This window comes from Dromaius novaehollandiae, chromosome 3, assembly GCF_036370855.1.
Source record: "Dromaius novaehollandiae isolate bDroNov1 chromosome 3, bDroNov1.hap1, whole genome shotgun sequence".
Lineage (NCBI taxonomy): Eukaryota > Metazoa > Chordata > Aves > Casuariiformes > Dromaiidae > Dromaius > Dromaius novaehollandiae.
Window position 1 is genome coordinate 88,399,255 of NC_088100.1, and position 22,367 is coordinate 88,421,621.

Here is a 22,367-nt window from a genome sequence, read left to right on the forward strand (position 1 = left end):
AAAAGTGCAACTCAAAAGTCTTTTGCCCTACACATATAGCCATGTTAAATTGTGAGATAATACATGTGATCTCTAACAGAGCAATGACCAGTTTAGATTTTTAAAGAAACACAAGTATTTCAGCATGTACATAGTAATGAGTTTAAAACTGTCCAACAGCATTTGTTTTTATACATTCTCTTCCTCTTTATAGCCTTAAAGGGATTTTAGACCTTGATGGCAACAATCCCAAAACAAGAGTAAAATGAATTTATTTTATTGCAAACAAACGTCTAGAGTTAAATTTCTCCACCCACTTTCTTTAAAGAAAAAAAGGAATCAGCAGGCTAAGGAGATACACCCATTTGAGAATTGACATGATTAAAAATTAGATATAAAATGGGTGACTCACAGTTTCATTAGCTTACAAAATGGTGGAGTAACTACTACAAGCACACTAGGTATACAGTATTTTGTGGGGAAAGGGTTATACAGACACACAGCTAACTTCATATAGATCCCATTAGACAACTGGATTTACAACAAGTTTTGTTTAATAAGAAATGGGCAAAGCCAGCTTCTTTTCAGAATCAAAATGCAGAACAAATGGAAAAGAAATTATGGTGTTGTACCTTCACAAGTTTGAGCCTCCACAAATAATGCAACCAAGTTTTACAACTTTAAGAGCTTCTATATACACTCCATCTTCACTATTCAGCTCCAGGTTTCCTCTTTGCCCCAACATCTTATTGAATTCCAAGTGTTACAAAAAAAGTCCTAGTTATTGCCAGAAACTTTTACCTCCCCCTCCTCCCCTCCCCACCCAGAAGCTTCATAGAGAGGATGAAGTGCAATATGGAGCTTTACATAATCTCATGATATTCATGAGGGCTACTAAGGAGCCTCTATACGAATCTGGTTGCTAACATTTCTATCGTATTGTGACATGACTCACGACTGTTTCTTAGAAATTGGGGAATGGGGGAAAAAAGGAGAAAATTCTTTAATAAAAAGACACCAGGTACAAAGCAACGTTTTACTTTTGTTGTGGTAAAAAAAAAGTCACATTTTACAGATAAAATGTAGAACCCTGAAATACTGACACATTCTCTTATCGTGCACAATGCTGAGGTTCTCTTACGAATCACTTTAAAACTGCAATTAAAAATGTACAAAAAAAGAAAAGAAAAAAATCAACCCACAAAGCTTCTAAAAAAGGAACCCGCAGGCACTTCCTCTTGTGGAATGTTTAAAAAGTTAGCCTACTAAAGAAAACAGTCGACTTCTTGTGAAGGTTTTGGAGAAATATGTATCAGTTCATTTATTTGGGTATTCAATAATATCCTTGGTGATAATGCTGACTCCATGGCTTCTGACCCCAGAATTGCTGCAATAAATGGATAAATAGTTAATTTTAACCTGTAATCACATCAAAGTCATATTTCTTAGTTTTTTTTTTTTTTTTTTTTTTTTTTTTTTTTTAAACATTTAGTTCCCCTGGAACTTAAGACTAGAGTCCTCTCAAAGAGCAGTAAGTTCTTGAACAACTGAAGGCAGTTGAGTGCACTTCACAGTACTAATGTGAAGCCAAATACTACATACCATTAAGACTGATAAGCCATAGCTGAAATTTGATACACCAAAACCACCAAGCCACATTAAGTTTTACAGAGACAACTATTTATAGTAACATTACCTGACTAATACAAAATTTTGCTATCCAGTTTTTGTTATGCATCTACTTTTATTATTTCCAATAGCATTTTGAAATGCTCAAGTTAACAATCAGTAAACAGGAAAAGTTTAAGTTATTACTACTTACACCCTGCTGCCACTGGTTGTAGCCCTGAGATTGGTTTTTGTAGCCACGATTATTTCCCCGTCCTCTGAAGTTCTGTAAGAAGACAATAGTTTAACTATTTCATCCAGATAGATCTTCCAGAAGTGTATTAATGCCAATCTTCCTATTCTTACCAAAACATGACATACCACATACAAGCTTTCCAGTGTAAGGTATCAGGTCTACATTAACAAACAAAATATTGAAAGTCTCTCCCTCCAAGCAGCCACTACTTAAGCACAGGGCAAGAACCTCTGAACTAATAAGCCAGCTCAATAAACTGCTGTTGACCATGGTCTGGAAAGCTGGGTAATCCAGTTTTGACTCACCCTGTTTCCAGCTGCTGAAGTGCACCAGGACAACTAAAAATACAAGAGCTTGGCTATTTTTAGTTAGGAAAAGCTGTAGTTGCTACAAGGATGTTATCTGATCAGACAAAAGGATATGGGTCATACAACTGAGAATAGAAAAGCTAGTCTACAAAACTTCAAATAAAAGCTATAGTACAAAAAAAGACCTTGATACTAGCAGATAAGACACTGCTTTTCCCCTGTTTATCAGTATTAGACAAACCTGAGGCATGTTTATTAGCTTGGGCTCCATCTGCTGGCTCTTCAGTAATCCAAATTTTATATTTTCAAATACTTTCACTGATATCCGTCAGTTAGGACAAAAGGCTATTAAGTCTTTACTAGTTGTGTTTGCTATTAGACACAAAAACGAAATGCTAAACTACATATTTAGAAGTTACACCTTGAGCATTTGCATCTCGATGAACTGCATCTAGATTAGTTGCAAAAAGGAAACTCTGGCCTCTCAGAGAGCCCTAAAACAGAAGTTGCTACTTAACCTACCATGGAGCACAAGCCCTAAAAATCTTCAGATTTAATAGGCCAGAGAGGTACAGTCTTAATATGGAGCCACTGTATCAACATTAAATCTTTTTAGGTAATCTACAGAGCTCTAGGCATTTGCACTAAACTAGAAAGTTCGGCCTTTTGTCATGGGATTAGCATATTAAAATAGTCAAGTTTGCTGCTACTCATTAGTAACAAACCTTTCAAACAATGTTGTATTAAGTACTGTAGTTCAACTAACAAAATCCCTAAAAAAAGCATTACCTGGTTGTAGTTCCCCCTGTTGGGCATTCCACCTCTGTTATAATTTCCTCTGTTTGAGTAGCCACCTCTGCTTGGAAAGACAGGGCCACGAGGATAGGGATAGCCAATTGCACCGCTGCTGCCACCGCCACCGCCACCACCTCCACCACCTCGCTGAGGCATATTGCCTCCCCTCCTGTTGTATCCACCACGATTGCCAGGGACTGCAGGGAAAAGAATTGCTTGAATCAAGTAATTACTTTGAACAATAATCTTCATATAGGAAATATTTAATAGTTTTACAGAAATTGATGCCCAAATTCAGCACAAAAACTCAAGCCATCTTGTCAGTGAGCAACACTAATTTAAACATGAAGAAAATCCCTAATGTAGTATGGTACACAAGTGAACACCAAACTTGAGGCACAGTTTCTAAATTCTTGTTTCTTAAGCCACACAAATACTGTAATTCCAGATTTGGAAAGAACTGGTGACTCTCACTTTTGATGAGAGAAAACTAACTTTGCAGTAAAGGTCAAGGTATTAAACTTATCTGAGTTGAAATCAAGGTTCCCACAACAACTGCACTTCAAGTACTACAAACTTAAAAAAAAAAAAAAAAAAAAAGCAGCAACCTCCAAGTTTACAGGCTTTTCATTTCTAGGCTCACCTCCCCCTCTGAAGTTGCCACGCATATTGAATCCTCCACGTCCTCTCTGACCTCTATTAAACTGATTTTTATTGCTCTTTTTGTTCTTCTTTGAGCCAGTGTTCTGTTTCTTCTCCGGTGGAAGAGACTTCTTACTTTCTTCTTTATATTGTTCCAAGAGCTTCTGAGCTTCTTCTTTTTGCAACTCTACATAGATTATTTCATCAAAACATTCTGCTACTTCTGGCAGAGTGAAGTTCCCTACGATTGCAAAAACACTGAGTATTCAGCATCTCCATTCAGCTAGAATTAAAAATGTATTTAACCACCTTTCTCCCATTCTTCCTCCCACCCCCCACATTCCCAACATATAGGGACAAAATTACATAACTTGAACATTTGAGAAATGTAAGATTGACAAAAGAAATAAATGGGTCTCCAAGGAGTTGCCAGTACTGTTCCAAACCTTGAAAACATTCTGCCTATATCTTTTTTTTTTTAAACCTCCACTCAGAGTACCAGTTTCTGCCAAATATGTCATTTAAATAGGGCACTTTATGCCAAGACAGCTTTGTGCATCTGCATGAAGCATATCAGCATAACTGAGTAGCGTTAAGGACTGCAGCAGAGGGAACACAATATAGTGTTGTCCTACAAGTTACAATAGTCTTCCAGTTTTGCTCAAGTAAAACTGTTTAAGATAACGTGATTTTTAGACTTCAGATTTACTTAATCCTTTAAACAGATACTCAGCATCCTAAAACACAGTATAGGATTATGTTCCATGCCTTTCATTTTGAGAACTGCATGCTCTGGAAGATCTTTTCCCTCCACCTCTGCCTTCTTTTGTGTTCTTTGCTTGTAGTCTTCATCTTTTGGGCAAACAACAACTGCTTTGCGCTGGAAGCCTGCAAACAGGCACATTTTTCTCCTCTGCGCAGCTGCAGACACATTTGTCTGAAAAAAATGCAGTAACTTACTACACGTAGCTGTCATTGTAAGAGTTAAGGAAGTCAACTTATGGTGTATAGACTTCACCTCTACAAGAGCTTGCAATGAAGTTTACAAATAACTGGACACAAAGATGTTGCATAATGCAAAGTTACCATCTCATATTCAAGTGTTAAAACACTATTCCTCCCACATCCCATAAATCCAGAGAAGTTCAGATAAAGCATTTGTAGTAATATCTCAACTCTGCATCTCCTGAATGAGTAGTAAAAGTCACTAAGTGAAACTAACAACTGCTATTAGAATGCAACTTTAATCCCACTTAATTACTGCACTATAGCCAATAACAAGTTGCCTTAACAATTTTTCACTGAAGCCTCTACCTGATCCAAAATGAAATTCCGCTTCTTACGAGCTGCAATCTCAATGAACTTTCCAAGACACTGTGGAGCTCTCTGCAACAGTGTGTTAAGTTTTCCGGTGTCTGCCATCTGCCGCTTAAAACCTGCAACCTATAGAGAAATTTCCCAAAGTTACAGCAGCCCTGATCCATGTGGCTGCCATTTTCCTTTGCTAAATGCTTTTCATCTGGCTTCAACGATTCTTAAAGTCAAGGCAATGGCTACAAACTCATCTAACTGAAATTCCCAAAGCCTCCACAAAATGTGTATCTTTATAAACGAAGAATCTAGGTGAAGCCATACAGTTGAATCTAAGATATATTCATCACATTGACTCAAAGCTGCATATGCTATTCTAAACACAATGACAAACAGCAATTGAGATACCTGAACAGCAGCATTTCTTACACAGCGCCACAAAAAAACCCACTATTTCTTGCACACAGCACAGCAGAATTGTAATTCAGTAAGACTAAATCTTTAATCTTCACTAATGGTCAAGTAACTAGCTACTTCTTAGATTTATAAAGAAAGAATTCTCCGGGAGCAGAAAAATCTTCAGATTTACAGTAAATGTGCAACATATCAACAAATGGGAAGTCACATTACCACTTACCATCATTTTGTCCATAATAGTATTTGTCCCAAGAATGTTATATTTCCCAGGATTCGCTGCTGCATGTTTGGTAACCCAGGTAGTCTTGCCAGCTCCAGGCAAGCCAATCATCATCACCACCTATTGTGACAAATTATGTATTTGAAATACTAGTTCAAATTTTTTTCTTTAATATGCAACTTAAAAGAAACTTTGCCACGCTTAGGCTAGCAAGCCCAATTAAAATAGAGAATGGGGGGTAGGGGGGGAAAGCAATTCATGGGATACTAAGTGTCAAGGCTATTCTCCAAACAAAAAGGTCAAGAGCTGTACAGTAGTATGCTTATGCTTAAATGAATGCCACTGCTTTTGTCCATCTGCTTCAACTATTTTGAGATAATAAATAAGATCCTTACCTCACAATCCTTCTTTTGCTCAGGCCCCTTTGGTCCTCGGACCCTATCCTCCAGAGAGACCTTCTGGATGAAGGTATACTCTTCAGGTACAGGAAAGTAAGGTTCGTCCTTCTGACCAAAGTTGAACTCAACTGCACAGTTATGGCAGAGAACATGTGGGAAGAGTGGCCGCCCATCAAGAACTTCCTTACTTATTTTGAATGCCACACCAAGCTCCTGTCCATTCTTGGAATATGAGAGTTCCACTTCATCACCATCAAAATTCTGTTTTTCAAACAAAGCATTAGTTTGTATGAAGTTATTCACCTCATAATGAAACTGTAATTACTAATACAATTTATTAGCTCTATTCACTCAAAGCTTCCTCTGTAACATCATCATAACATAATGGAATTCCTTAAAAGCTTCCTCTCTTGAAATGAGTGACTGTCAGTGATGATCTTGTTTAAGATCTTTTTTTTTTTTTAAAAAAAAGGCTTTAAAGACATTTGTCTATGAATATGCAATCTTAAAACCTTGACAGCAGTCACTGTTGATTATGTATGTTATTTCTGCCTCCTCCCTACATTAAGCGACTTGTCTTGCTCCAAGTTTTTCTGGATTCAGTTTACCCCTTCTCACATCAAAGAAGCTTGAAAATTCAAGGGTGTTTTTTTCCCCTCAAGAGAAAAAAAAGTGAAAACTTACAGCAAAACATCCAATCACATCATTTTCATCAAACTTCTCACCAAAGTCTTCAGTCTCACAATTGCATGTCTTTATTCCTTTTAGAGAATATCCATAAGAAAATTCTTCTTCACCTGAAGAAATAATTTAAACTAAAAGTATGTATTTTGTCTAACTTTCATGAACAGTCACTTTACAGCTACTTAAATATACTGATATTAAGAATGCTTTTATTTATGCCAGAACAAGCTTTGACTCCCAGAACAACTAGTGCTCATTCTTTCAAGAACTTAACACTCTCAATATCAAACAGCAGTGCTGCCCCCTTCCCAGGTTTAAGAGTCTTACACTACTGGTTCCAGATTCACATTTGCATAAAGCTAAACTGCTAGATAAAGAAAACATGAGTAAGTAATTTTTGAAGTCATAAGACCTGCTTATGCATCCATACACTTGTAATACAAATATTTGCATAGGCTTTATGAATTAATCTTGAATAGCACTTAAGCCTCCCCATTTTATAGGCTGAATTTCCCCTCAACTCACTATGTGACCGCTGAGAATGAAGGTAACAGGAAGTGTCACTAGGCTCATGTAGAACTTAAATACTTGACTAGAAAGCTGCTGATGTTAGAACTTATCAATTCATACACATTCCCCACAAAGGAGCATCTCAGCAGCAGGTATTAGCTATTAATACTCTAATGAACAGTTTTAATTTATCTTCCTAGCCACTTTCAGAAATGTGGCTTCTCCCCCACCCCCAAAAGAAGGATAGTGTACTTATCCAGAAATTTCTTTTACAGCTAGTCTTACACCTTAAAAAAAACCCCTCTCCTAACAGCTTTTTTTGATCCCCCAAATGCACCTCCTCTCACTGAGCCCAATAAACAGTTCAAGTCAAGACTGCTTTTCAAAGCACCTGGATTACAAATACTAAGTTTTTCTTAACATGCTTAAGAAATGAGAATTTCAACCGCACAAACAAGTAACACATAAGTAACCAAATGTTTAAGTCTTACCAAGCAACATTCCACTTGTGTTCAGTGACCAGCCAACTCGCACTTCGTGTATGTCAATGTCTTTTGTATACAGGTGTTTAACAGGAATCTTTTCTGTAACCTATTTTTAAATCATTCATTAAAAGGTATGTAGTATTAGACTCCAACAAGACGGAAACACAAAGGTAATATCTGGAACCTTTGTACTTTGTTTCAGTCCTTGCTAGGTGCAAGTAATTATCATCTTCCGCAAAAATATGAGGCATGCTCAAGTTAAGCTGTGTGGAATCACAAGCCAGTCACTAAATATTTACATCTCTTGACTGAGCAATGGAGACACGATATACCCTATAACTTCAATCAGAGCACTTAGTTACAGCAGTCCCTGTTAGTGGCCAAAAACCTCAATCCTTCTGGGACTGTATTAAAATTACACACCATAAGATATAAATTTTTAAACATTACCATACTATTGAGATATAGCAATAAACTACTTTGCCAGTAAAATGTGGTATTAGATGAAAAAACATGTTTTAGACAGACCTGGGAAAATATTACACTCATCCCTTTCCACAGTAAGTAGTGTCCCTAGGCAAGTTGCCAACTTCCAAACAACATAAGCAAATTCAAAAAACCCCACCAAAAGCACTGGAATCTGTAGGCAATCTGCTACTTTTTACCTGCTTCAGGTCAGTTTGGTGAAATTTGCAAAAAAACCTGACCAGCATTCGTTTCCACAACTGCTTAAGTCAGGTGACCAAAGTGAAACTGCTTTGAAAGTGAAGAGGAAAACAATGACATCAATATCCCTTCACTAGCCTTCCAAATTTACAAGTACCAACAGGGATAGAGATCGCTCAGGGGAGAGTGGAAAAAGGGGGTCACTACCCACTCCTTGTGGCAGTGGTTAGACTGGAAAATAGTGGAGGAAGAGAACAGAGTAAGCATGTATACACAGAGGAATGTCATGTGCAAGAAGGCTTAAACATCGTTAAATCAAAATCAAATTCTATACCTTCCATTTTTACCCCTTCAGTGAATGGGAGAAATCCAATTATTGAATGGCTGTTTCTCTTTTCCGTTATTCTCCTTTAGGAGAACTCTTACTCTCAAGATTTTCATATTCATTATGTACACAAGCTATAGCATTATTCAGGCTGGAAGGGACCTCTGGAGGGGGTGGCTGTGGGTGTTCTAGAATCTTCAGAAAGCACCATCAAACTCTGACTAGCAAGTACCAAAATTCATCAAGTCTCAACACAGTAGATACCAAGAGAAAATCTTGGTTCAAAAATTAAGACCAGAAATTACACATTCCACACAAATGCAAGCTCATTTTTTAAAGGAAGTGCATATAAAAGAGGAAAAAGTTTTGCTAATTAAGATGTCTTTTATTGAGAACAGTTTCACAGGCCCAGAACAGAAGGCCTTCTAAAAGCTCATGTTCTATTCATCTGAACTAGTTGCAACTAAATAAAAAATTTTGGATTGAAAGAAAATGGTGAAGTATGAACAGTACTGTGTTTTAAGCACGCAGAATAATCTCCCACCAAAACATCAGTCTAACTCACCTTCATCTCAAAGCAGACTTTGCCTTTAGAAACTCCATAGGAGGCTCTCCCTCCAGCCCAAAGAAAAGCAAAGCTTTCCATGGTCAGAGAGGAAGCACTAAACCGGTCTCTTGAGATTTTAAAATGCAGGTCACAGTTATCTGTTAACATAAAAATCATTCTGTTTACTCTATTACAAAATAAAGTATGACTGTCTAATCTTAGGCATTAAAGGCAATTTCAATTTTCAAAGATGCAAACCTCCACCGATTTTAAGACAAACTGCTGGTGTCTGGCAAGTGTTCAGCATCTTTCAGGAGAGCAACTGAATACATGCCTAGACAAATCTGAAAGTTATACATTAGCTAGCATTTCCTAGGTGCCATCTTCACTATCAAATTCCTATCGAATTTTGATTTCTGCAAAAACACCTGGAACACAGACCTACTTTGACTGAAGTGGCTAAATTCAGCTCTTCTATTTGAACCTTATTAGCCAGTTACCTGAGACAATCCACCACGATGCACCACAGGAACTTGCACAGTGCTCTTTGAATTATTTGCTAGATTTTTTTTTTATTTAAGTTTTCTTACCCCCTTGTCCAAGCCTAAGTAAGGGCAGCTAAGAAATAAATAGAAAGACAAGTACTTTTATTTAAGTATTGAAAGTAGTACTGCCTTTGGTGAATACAATGATTTAGCAAGTCCAATTACATTAAGCCAATTAAAATAAAGTCAGTTAAGTCAGATACAGGTAGCTTAAGCAGGCAGAATGTGACAACAGAACCTCCTTCACATGAAAAACACAATCTGCACTATAAATTTGCCTATTGCTCTAAGTGAATCCTAGGAGCATAAGTAGAACCTTTGCTTTAATTATATCTTCAGAGTTGTAGCACCATGAAATTTCAAGTTTTTCTTCTAGTAGCTTTCAACAAGGCAATGCAAAATGGTAATATGATGTGCAGCATACAGCCCTTGAATTTTCCAAGAGCTAGGGATCCACAGAAGAAACTCCAAACCTATACGACAGTTACAAACAAGGTTTAAGGTTAGCAAGCAATGAGTATCTTCTGTCCTAGTACAAAAACTGCATGCTGTCCAAGTACAGAAGAACGCAGTTTCCCCTTTATTACTGGAAAGGCTCACAAATGAGAGTGTTTTGTCTGCATAAAGCCATCTCCAGTTACAACTGCAATATTTGACTCAAATGTTTTCTCATTAATATTTTCAATTGTTGCATGAAGAGCAAATAAAGCTACCATACATAAGAAATCCACCTGGTACAAGTTACTTTTAGAACAATGAATACAGAATTCTAAGTTTTATAGCGTCCTTACAAAATATGTGTAACAGAAAGCACTTAACAGTGCTAAACTTCTTATGTCTGGGTCATTATGGCCCATACAAGAGAGCACCAGGTTGTTACGCAATTCAGTCTTGAAATTATGATCAATTCTGTGCTACGAGCAGCCTGACAACACCTCAGACTAAACTGTCAGACTAAACTGAAGAATTTGTTTGTCCAAAGAAATCAAACTTCAACATTTTTGTTATTATTTATTTCTAGTAGAAGTATTGGTCTTCTAATATTCAAAATTAGCTACTAGTCAGTTATTTGGCAAATTACAAACTCCTACAAAGGTAACTCCCACCAAGAAACAACCATTTAGCAGTCAAAAGATAATCGACTTGACAGTTTGGTAACTAAATCTCAATTACAGCACGTTCAGCCATTTATGTGGCTGTAAATTAATGCCTCCTTCCATGTGAAAGTATTTCTCAGGAAGAAAAAAAAATGAAACTGCTAGCAAATATGCCAGAGCTAAAATTTAAGGTTTCCCTCCATTGCACTATTAACAAGTTAATATCTTGCTTATTCAAGTCCAGTAATTCTGCAGTAATTCCTTATACTTACCCTCAAGAATACAAATGTAAGTTAGTCCGAGTCATATTGTATCATAATAATAGTAACATTTACAACCTGCTTCAAAAAACCCAGTTTGTATGTAGTTCTCAATTCTTATGCCCTTTGAACCAGTTCTCTCTGCCATACCATTTCCACACACCATCTACCCCTGCATCTCCCAGATTGCATGAATGAAGCATTTTCCAGGAAGTTTAAGCTGATTTCTTTTGAAGTTTATTAGAAATCAGAAAAACAACCTGCATTGGATTGCCAGTAAATAGGGCCCCCACAAGTTATGCAGGAAACTTACTCCAGAGATTGTACCGCCTTAACCTTCTACTGTTTATTCCTGAAACTTACCAAAACAAAATATTCATGTGATATAACAAAAATGTAATTAGTTCCTCATGACCTAAGCTGTTTTTAGTGTGATCTACACTCACTATATGCTGGCACATTTTACTTCACATACTAACTTAATGTTTTGGTTAAGATTTCTTCAGAACACCAAATACTACATATTTCCAGGGAAAATCTACCTTGTAATTGCTAACATGAAGACCCATGCATCTTTTTGTTGTTTTGTTGTACTGAAAAGGAGCAGAAGCACTCTAAGTTATTTAGTAATGAAAGTGAGTCAATGAATCTGCCCTGCATTTCAGAAAGTGTAGTTTTAAGATTAGAAGCATACCACTACATCTTCCAGAGTACAGGAAAGCATGTTTACTCACAAGTATCAAGACAAACCACTGTGTCATCAAAATGCTCATCTTCTTCTTCAACAGGTGGTTGAGGGGACTTGGCCCTGGAGAACAGGGGAGAAAAAAAAAGGAATAAAAATTAAAGTTGGTGATATTTTAATAGTGGTATAACAAATATTTCCTCTTTTCATTCACAAAATGCTGCCCAGCATCAGAAGTTTCTTTACCTGCTGTACTTATTTTCTTCAATATATTCAAAATAACCACGGCCATGATCTTCACGTGGTCTCTTCACTCCCCTCTTTTTCTCACCAGGTTTTTGCTCTGTTTTAGCATCTCCTATAACAGAGTTTACAATTTATTTTAATAACACAATGTAATTCAGTTAGCTAGGAATAAGGCCATGCATAATGTCTCCAATTTTGGAAATTGGAAGAAAATCCTCAGCAACGGAAAAGCAGCAGCATATTGGCAGATTATTTTTTTACTTGATCTAAGATAAAAAGCTCGCATCTCCGCATCTGGCGCAGTCCTCGACGTTAGTAGAAGACACCCAGAGAAAAGCCCTACCGCTCTCAGGCAGTGAAAAAAAATGGCTAAGAAAGCGCCCGCGCCCTCACCCCCGCCGCCGTGGCGAGCAGGACACTCCCGGACGCTCACAAGGACGCCGAGCGCTCCGCACGAGTGCGCCGCCTCCCGGCAGGCAGGGCGCGGCGGGCGGGAGCCCCGCGCGGGGCCGCCCGGCCGCCTGCAGGGAAGGGATTCCGCCTCCTCCCGCCTCCATTGTACCAGGCCTTCCAAACGCCATCCCGTGGAGCACCCAGGCCGGAAGTGACGTCACGCCGCCGAGCGCTCCTTTGCACAATACAGCGCGCCCCAGCGGCCCCTCCGGAGCCGCCCCTCCCCCCGCGCGGCCCGGCGCGGCGGCCCCTTCCCCTCACCCCCCGCGCGCCTCCACTCCACCCTCCCCCCTCCCGCGCAACGGTCCCTCCCTCCTCCGGCGGCCTCACGCAACGACCCCTCTCGAGAGGGGGAGAGCGAGCGCGAGCCCCTCTGCCCCGCCCGCGGCCCGGCGCGGCCGCCTTGCGCGGAGCACGCGGTGCGGGTCGGGGGGCTGGAAACCCCCTCGGGGACACCACCACCACCATTCTCCCCTCCCTGCCCCCCCGCGGGGGAGGCGCCGCCGTCGCGCCCGCTCTCGCGCCGGCCGCGAACGCCCTCCCGCGCGCACCCCGGAAACCGCCCTCTTGGCCGTTGCCCGCCCCCCCACACCCCCGCGGCGGGGGGGGGGGCGGGGGGGATTAACGGCCTTTCTCCCCCCCCACCCTCCCCCTTCCCGCCGAACCCGTCGCGCACACTCACCCCCGGCGGCCTGAGCCCCGGGGCGGCCGCCGCCACCGCCACCTTCCGCTTTCTTCTGCTGCTGCTGCTTGGCGGGGCCCGCCGGGCCGGCGGAGGCCGCCGCCGGGGACCCCGAGGCGCCTCCAGCGCTTTTGCCGGGCGCTTCCTTGGCGGCCCCACGCGGCTGGAGGAGCGGCGGGGGCTGTTGCTGCTGCTGCTGCTGCTGCGGCGGCTGGGGCTGCGGCTGCTGCTCGCCGTGCCCGTTGGCGTCTCCGGCCGCGGCCTCCTCCTCATCGGCGAGCTCGTCCTCCCCCTCTTGGAAACCCTGGTCGTCTCCGTTCTCATCCTCCTCCTCCTCCTCTTCCTCCTCCTCGCCGCCCGCCTCCTCTTCCATGGGGCCGCCCCCGGCCCCCGCCCGCTCGCCGTTCTCCTCGCCCAGCTCCATGGCGTCGCCATCGGCGGCCTCCAGCCCTTCCTCGTCGTCGTCCTCCGCGGTGGAGGCCGCGGCCTGGTCGGGGCCTCCTCCTTGGTGGAGCTGCGAGGCGCCCCCACCGCTCTCGGCTGCCTCCCCCTCCATGCTGCCGTTGCCAGGCTCAACTGCGCTGCTAGCGGGGCCTCCCCCGCCGGCCTCCTCCTGGTCTAGCGCGGCCTGGAGCCGCTCCATGAGCTCGGCCTTGAGGCCCTTGTCGGAGAGGCGCCGCTTTTTCAGCTCCTCCTTCAGCTCCGACACCTTCAGCTTCTTCACGTTCACGGGCGAGCAGCTCATGGCGGCGGCGGCTCGGTCCCTGGGCGGCGCGCGGGCGACTCTGGGCTCGGGCGGACGGTGGCGGCTCTGGGTCGAGGCCCCGGTGGGAGGCGGTGGGTGGGTGGCGCGGCTGGTTCGTGCGGCTGCGGCAGCTGCAGAGCGGACCCGCCTGGCGCCAAATCCTTTCACCGAGCTCGCGAGGGAGACGCGCCTCGCGGGGCCGAGCACGCAGCACTGCCCGCCCCGCCCCCGCGCACGTAGGCCCTCCTCCCCCCGCTACCGTAACGGCCGCCGCACGCACCGCCGCTACCGTAAATACCGGCCCGAGCGCAGCACCTCTGCGCGGCCCCCGTCGGCTCCCCCGCGCGGGGCGCCGTGCGCTGGGGCGGCGGCGGGGCCGGGGCGGCAGGAGGGGCCCCGGCGGCCCGATCTGGTGGCGTCTACGCCGCCGAGTTACAGGAAAGAAAAAGTTGCCTCTGCCGGCATAACACTCCAACCCCCCCCCCCCCCCCCCCCCCCCCCGCGCTGACAGCTGTACCTGCGCCATGTTGGGCCAGGCGGCGGCAGGAAGCAGGGCGAGACACCCCGCTGCTGCCCGCTCGCTTTCGGCAAAATACGCCATTCCGGACGGGAAATCGGCCGCAGCGGCACCTCACCAGGCCTCAGCTCTTCCCTCGGTGGAAGACGAAGCCTGAATAGGGCCCCAGCCCAGCTCGGCATCCCCTCCGCCATAGGGCCCTGTGCTGGGGCCTCAGCCTCCACACACGGCAGCCCTGTGGCCCCCACTCCAAGGCACCCTCCGCAGGCTTCGCCTGCAGTGTGCTGCACAAAAAAGGGTTTGAAATTCCGTTTCAATTGAAAGTGAAAATATTTGTACTCAAAAATAGTCACCCTGGTACAACCCTGTTAGCACAGTTACATAAGGACAAAAGTAGAGCTATACAGCAATTTCTTTACAGGCTGCAGCAGTATGAGGCATGCACCAACCTGATTAGTAACTAGACCAAGTGGGTCCACAAGCCACAGGGCTAATTAAGGTTTTCCAAGTGCATTAACTCTCGGCCAGAGAAACAGCACTGGTCTGGAGCTTAGTGCAGAGCTGATCAGTTAACCAATGCAAGCAAACTGCTGTTTCTCCCAGCTTTCCTGCTGCAAAGCATTAATCTGTGTGTCTTCTCTCTATTCGGCCACCAAGTTGTGCACTGATTGAATTTTCCAATATGGTCAAAAGTTACTGGAGAAGAAACAGCAGAGAGCAGCACAGCTGAACAGGAGGTAAGCATTAGTATACAAGTCTGGTTCCTTAGGGAGCCTGAGTAAAAAAGTTCATTTCCACTTGCTTTAAAAAAAATGCAAGTTAAACAACTAAAAGATTGGTATAAAGCCCTATTGTAGGGAAGGTGTACTGGCATGAAGTTGCCTTGTGTTGGAACAGGTCACATGGTCTTCTGAACCAGAACAAGTTATATTAAGTTCACCTGCATTCAGGAAAAGGGAGGAGAGACAAGGAAGTCACACTGTTTTTAACTATACAAGGAAAAGTTAAACAGTCTCTTAAGCACAGGCGCACACACTCTGCTCTGTCTCCAGTCAAGCTGAATCCATTCAGAAGAAACATGACTCAATCTGCAAGGTTAGCTCAACCCATCACTATACTAAGTCTTGTTGGAACAGAGACAGTAAGAATTCCCTCAAGCAATATGTACAGATTAGAAAGAGGTTATCACAACCTTTTCCTTGTATAAAGGCAAGTTAGTAGATTTTTCTCAGTTGAGTAGGTCAGTCATCTAAATAGGGGGAAAAGGAGAAAAAATAAAAGTGCATCAGTACTAAGGAGAGGTCAATGCATTATCAAGCTGCACTGATATAAATTATTACCTTTCTTCATTTCTTCACGTAGGAACTGTGTCTGCTAAGGTAATGTTGATATATACTGTTCTCCCACAGAGGGGAACAAAAAGTAAACAGGGCTTACCTAGTTAATATTGCAAGATTGCTTACTGAAGTTTATAGACACCTCTACAATAATTTAAATCTTTCGCCTCTCCCACCTCCGTCCATATTCTTTTGTGAACTTTCAGTTTAAAAATTGTAAACAAAAACACACACCAGAGTCCTTATGACTTGTTGCACATCTGAACCTGAGGCAGAGCCCTGCATTTAAACATTGATGTCACAGTCCTCATCACATGTTGAGCCATGTTTCCAGAAGAACATCAGCCTAATCTGATAATCCTACCAGACCAAACTTTATAGTTTTATAGATTTTTTCCAGCCATTTTGAGCCCTGAATATTACCTTAAATTAGCACATCTGCACACATTCACAGCACTTCTGTGTTAAAAACTGCCCTTCAGAATCATCTTAGAGCTACAGTCCTCACATGTAATCCCATTCCTAAACAATGTCATGTCTGCCTACTTCAGTAACATGCTCATACTGCTTTATACTCTTGTTACCATGGAGAAACAAAACAGCTAACGACTTTGAGGCACATCAAGAGATTACTTACTTACCCCAAAGCACTCAAGCCTGTACATAAAGGCTCAAGTACATAAAATAAGAATTGTAATTTGGTTTGAGTATTAAAATAGAAGCTCACCATTTTTTCCCAGAATTTTTTTTTTTTACCACCAACCTGAAAAGGCCACTTTCCTTATTAAACCACTTATAAGGCTAAACTTTTGTTTTAGGGAATTAATGCCTACCATAGTATTAAGTGCCTGGTTATATAGTACCATTAATTACACTATCAAACAGATATTCATAAGTGTAGTAAGGCCATGCTTTCAGTCTACAGAATGCTGCTACCCATTATTATCAAGTGAGAGATCCCAGCTGATTTTCAGATATCAAGTGATTTAATTGTGGTGAGAATAGCTTTTCTCATAAAACTAAGCACATACAATACACACATAACTGAAATAGACACAGAACCTTATGACTGATTTTCACGGTAAAAGTAAATTAAGTTTTCTGCTGTATATGTCAAATACATGTTTCTTACCCAAATGCCCCAGTTTGGGAAAAACTAAGAATTCATTTGTCCTCCTTGATCCTAAGTTTCAGGAGTGTCTCTCTTCCCTATTCCTACTTTAATGGGGGAGGGGGGGGGGAGTTAAGGGAATATGTTTTTCCCATTGCTGGGCCTTCCATTAATTCAGATAGCAGATCCTTCAACTCAGCTTTTCATAGATCATGCAGATACCAGCTACATCATAAAAATGAACATTTAGTAATATGAACTCCTGAAACATGAAAGTTCAAATTAAAGCACTTGAGCTTTAATTTGCAAAGCTACTACTTGTGTAATAGTGGTGGCCATAATAAATACCTAGCATCATTGTTGACAATCACAAATATTCTTGCCTTAAATTGCCCTTTTTCCGTCTCAGAATATACCAAGTTTACCAAAAAAACAAAAAGCCTCCCTTCATTTAATTGGAAAGTGGCATCAACCCATAAACAACATGTAGTTCCTTGTGCTTTCTTTGTACTTATTTATCCATCATACAGTATTTTCCTCATACCTCTGTTACTTCTTTAGAAAGTTAAAATATCTTTCGCTCCAAACCAGTCTCCCCTCTCAAAAGCAATTTGCTATCTTCTCAATCTGCAACTCACCCCTTCTAATCAGTTGCTCTGGTCCCTCTCATTTTTGTTTGTGCTTTTTCAGATTTTAGTTAGCCAACCTCCACCTCTCACCCCTAATGTTCTTCCCATTAGTCACTCTTGGTCTTTCCCCTTTCCCACTCCTGGTTCCTCTCCTGCTTTCCAAAAATGGTCAGCCCTTTCCCCACCACTGTGCCTCCCTTTCTGCAGTGGTTCTTTGCTCCCCTGGATAAGGGACAGGGATATCTTTTCCAAGGGGTGACAAGAAGGATGACAGGTTTTCATGGGGGGACCAGATGGTCCCAGGGGGCCCATCCTGCCTGGGCTTTTGTGCAATTCTGCAGGTGCACAACACTGTGCCCATTTGTTCCTTCCTCAGAGGAACTCAGAGGGATGTTGAGATCAGTCATACCAACTGCTGTTAGAACTGGTCTGGCATCGTCAGACTACCTCCAAGTTGCAGGGAATTGTCTCTTACCCCAAGCACACATCAGACAAATCCATGTTTATATCACACTGCTCAAATAGCAGTAATTCCCTAGAGATGTGATAGCTACTTAAATTTTTTTCTTACACCTTCAGTGTTGCAGCACACAAACATTTATCTTTTCCTAGGTTTGCTCTCTTTCAGCCTTATCTGTCCTTCTTGTGCTTTACCCTACTTTTGACCATCACAGTAGGCTCCTGGGTTTATTCTGTATATCCTCAACCTGCCCATATTCAATTAACACTGCCTTCAGAGTTTGAAATCCAAGACACCATGACTTTAAAAGAGAATATCGTTCTTGAAATACTCTACTGCCTTTTATGATAGCAGGGAGCATGTGGAGTGAGTCTTTTTCTCTCTCCAAGTCTCCTCATGAAATCCTCATTAATCATTATTAGGGCTGGTCAGAAAGCTTCAGACATTTAAATGCTAATTTGTCACAAACGAGGTTTCATGGCAAAGGATCAGTTTTGATGATTGTTCATCCCCCACTATATACACACATGCACATATATATACATACACACACACACATATAAATACAAATATACACACACGTGTATTACATACACACATGCACATACCTGAAACACAAATGCGAGGAGGCTGGGAGTGTCTTTTGGAGAAATCTCTGCCTACTTGCCCTGAACTCCTCGTCCCATGGCATTCACTATTGCTTACTGTCAGTCAGTTTACAAAGATAGATAGGCTTTGCCTTATACTATCTATAATATCTTCATGATGTTTTAATATCAAATAAGGTTTAATCCACCTCAGAAATAAGAAGGCCATTTGCAGTAATGCCCATTATTTGAAGAGGAACTAAATCCTTATTTCATGCAGATGTTTAGTGCCTGATTTCAAGTAAAACTAACAGTGTTCAAGGGACTGAAATTCAGATTTCTGGCATTGGTTTGGAATATGCCTACCTAGTATCTCCCCCCCCCCCCCCCCCCCAGTACTTCTGCATGCCCTTTCTGTCATTGTATCCTTTGGGCCTCCAGATAGATTCTCAATAAAGTTTCAATACACAAGTCCTTTTCAAAATCCTAATATCATTTTGCTTTTGCTGTGCTGAATTAAGATGAGGTTCTGTTTATCTAATACACTTCAGCAATCCCACCAAGCAGAATGAAGGGCTGCAGAGTACTCTGGGACCACCAGACTCCCCTCAGCAATCCTTCCGCATGTGCTCACACTCCAGCCCCATCCACCACAGTCACAGCCAGCAAAGAGCAGAAAAGGATGGAGATGGAACAGAAGAAACAGGAATATGAAATGAGGAATAAGAGTATGTTTGTTTTAAATTATGAGGAAGCACTCCCCAGAGTTAGCAGGAATGCTTCACATTGACTAAGGAAGCTGTGTTTTCATCACATAATCCAGTCACAACCCATAACCCATGCTTGTCACCTTTCAAAGGGTCAGTACCCACTGACCTTGTAGACAGAAGACCCCAGAGACAAGAATCCTCTTTCTCCCATTTTCAAGCCGTAGCTTCTCTTGCTAAAACACACCACACAAAGCCAGAAAACATGAACTCCTGAGAAAAGGCTTCTCAATTCAGAGCAATCAAAGACTCACAAAGAGGTTCCAAACCTGGCCTTGGAAAGAAAGGTTGCATTCTCCAACATTAAATCCAGAAATCATTTTGGCTTTATTCAGTCATTCAAAGGCATAGTGACCACACACTTAGAGTGTTAATTCATAAGAAGATATCAGTTCTGGAAAACAGACACTTGCAATTTCTTGATTTTTTTCTTGTAACCTGCCACACATACACATTTGCTAGAGCAGGCCTATGAACTCAGGAAAATTAAGCAGACTAAATTCAGTATCTTCTAGCTGCAGTCTCTACTGAATAAGACCCCTCTGAATAGAGTTCAGTCTATGAAAGTGGAAAGAGGAGGCAACATTGTGAATCAGCTTTCAAAACACTGCTTTCCTGAAATAAAGCAGCATTTAAAAAAAACTGTTTCAAGAGGAATATCAAATATTCTCTCTAACGTACTTTTAGACAGTCAAAAGGAGGCTTTAAAGTTGAGTGTCAGCTCGAGCATACCTTCCTGCACATATACCAGAAGGAACATATGGCCAATATATGTAACTAATGCTACAGGATCTCAGAAGAAAGATGCAAAAAGTATGGGTGGCAGGACAACCCAGCTGACACCTGACAGACCAGCTCTTGCCTCACATAGCTTTTCTGTTCAACCTGCCCCCCTCCTTTTTTTTAATACAGCAGATTACAGACATTAATGTTCAGATGACTGCCTTCTCAGCTTTTCCTTCCCTTACTCCCTCATGTTCTAGTCCCCTGCATGCTCTACACTATACACATTGCTCACCAAACACTGCAGTTCCTATCATCGTTATACTCTTTGGATCCATTCAATATGCCCTTCTCCTTCCCATTTTGCTATGGTACGGACCAAAAGGGGAGCCTGCCATACACCTTCTGTGGCACCAGGACACTGCCAGGTTAGGCTGTCTACTCTATGCCCCCTCAGTTCAGAAAGAATGGTTTCCACAGCTTGGGAAGGTCTTGCTAAACAAACACACAACCCCCCTAAAATTTAAAAGAATGTTGTATCCTAATTGCAAGTTACTATTATTGTCCAAACCCATACCTCAAATATGGGATTAGCAAAACTGAGTAAGCAAGCAATTTTCAAGTGTGCATTAATACAGGTTAACAAGCTTTTAAGATGGCTGTTTTCTTAATTTCCACACAACTGAAGTACAGAGTTTTCATGAATTTACATATCCCAGCAATAGAAGGGTGACTTCCCCCACCTCCCCTTCCTGAAACTGCTGGTTTATCCGTTCTTAAGTTGTACAGCCTCAGGAGAAGAATACACAGACAGGAGCAGCCTCTTAAACTTCTACCCCAGCACTCCCAGCACTACTTCCTACACAGGAAATATGCCCAATACAGGAAAAAATGAGTAGTTAGATCCCAGAGAGCTCTCTATGCATAGGCACTGCTCTGCCAATGCTACAAGGTTGTTGCTACAAGATCCTGAGGGCTGCTAAGGTAGCTCCAGAAAGCCCACAGCCAGGAAAGCACAAAGCCACCTTTCCCCACAGTTTTTGTCTTGGATTTCTTCACTCTTACCTTTGCAAAGAGCACTCCAGAAGTCTAGCTACAATTCCCTGTTATGCCTCAGAATAAGTAAACACAGACAAGACAAGAGGAAAACCACTCAGCATAAATGGTGAGAGAAGAACCACCCTTTCCACCCTCTCTCCTCCAGGCACACGTGTGTTGACTCAGCTATGTAAAATTTAACTGTATATTAACAAACAAGAGCACAAGCATTAATAGCATATAACTTTAAGGATGTATGCTATAGCATCTTTATATAGAAAAGCAGAATAAATTAGAGTTCAGAGAGATTTTTAGGAAACTGTGTTTTACCCCATGAAATAGTGTAGTTAAAAAGCCATTTTGTACCAGGAAAACTTTCATAGACTGTTCTTTAACCCACTCTGCTGGAGTAAATCTGCTCAGCCTCTTTATATTCAGGGTGGGGGAAAACCAGCATCATTTCATACAAGAGATTCAGCAGCAACAGAAGCTCATCTGTCAAAACGGCACACAGACTGCTAGCAAACGGCTACAGGTAATTTCCTAGGTAGCATCCAAAAGCTCAGCAAGCCCCCTACCAACTTACTCTTGTCAGCACAAAGCACACTGTCCTGCTTAACAATAACCACGAGAACAAAAGCAGTGGCACTTAACCTTGCTGCTCCCCATCCATGGCCTACGGACCCTGCCGGAGGCCCTCCTGCAGGAGGAGGGCAGCCCTTGCAGCAGGTATTTAAACCTGAACCGGGTATCCCATCAGGTCACGCCGCTTTAAAGAAACAGCGCCAGCAAAACCACGGGCAGTGGAAGGAGAGAAAGTTTGGTAGGGGGCTTCCTCCGCAAAGCCCTCAGTCCCGTATTTAACAATCCCCTAAGCCACCCGGGGAAAATGTTCTGGTTCTGAACATAAAGCAAAGCATCATTTTAAATAACGTGGAACCAAACTGTTTTCTGCAGCAGTGTGAACTGGCACTACTTACAATCCAAGGCTCTCTGTCCTGTAGCTTTTCCCATGTCCTGGGACCCCTGTGACTCTGCTGAGTTCACTACAGGGTCAGGGCCTAAATGAGATTCTAGATTTTATGAGTTCTTTTTCTTACAAAAGAAAACAAAACTGCCTGGCTGTTCCTATATGAGAGAAGGCATCTGCACTTGGTTTTCCTGCTTCCCTCCCTCTCCATGTACCACCAAAGAGATTACCAACAGCAAAACTTAAAACAAATAAAAACAAATAAATAAGCAAAGAGAGCACAGCATGCTAGTCATAACAAGAAACTGCTTTAGCAATCTATTATCAAATACAGGACAGGGTTTCTGAAATAAAATAAAAGCTG

At 42.3% G+C, this 22,367-nt stretch overlaps 1 protein-coding gene across 1 annotated transcript; it reads right to left on the reverse strand.

Annotated features, from left to right (window-relative positions):
• Nucleotides 1-240: 240 nt before the first annotated feature.
• On the reverse strand, nucleotides 241-14,105 carry HNRNPU (heterogeneous nuclear ribonucleoprotein U). The gene is made up of 14 exons (XM_064509417.1): nucleotides 13,120-14,105; nucleotides 11,985-12,096; nucleotides 11,788-11,861; nucleotides 9,170-9,309; nucleotides 7,620-7,719; nucleotides 6,619-6,731; nucleotides 5,932-6,195; nucleotides 5,537-5,656; nucleotides 4,903-5,031; nucleotides 4,357-4,525; nucleotides 3,590-3,829; nucleotides 2,941-3,143; nucleotides 1,802-1,873; nucleotides 241-1,366 (listed from the first exon to the last, which is right to left on the reverse strand). Exons 1-14 carry the CDS (start codon nucleotides 13,862-13,864, stop codon nucleotides 1,313-1,315), a joined length of 2,535 nt encoding a protein of 844 aa, XP_064365487.1. The 5' UTR covers nucleotides 13,865-14,105; the 3' UTR covers nucleotides 241-1,312.
• Nucleotides 14,106-22,367: the final 8,262 nt, after the last annotated feature.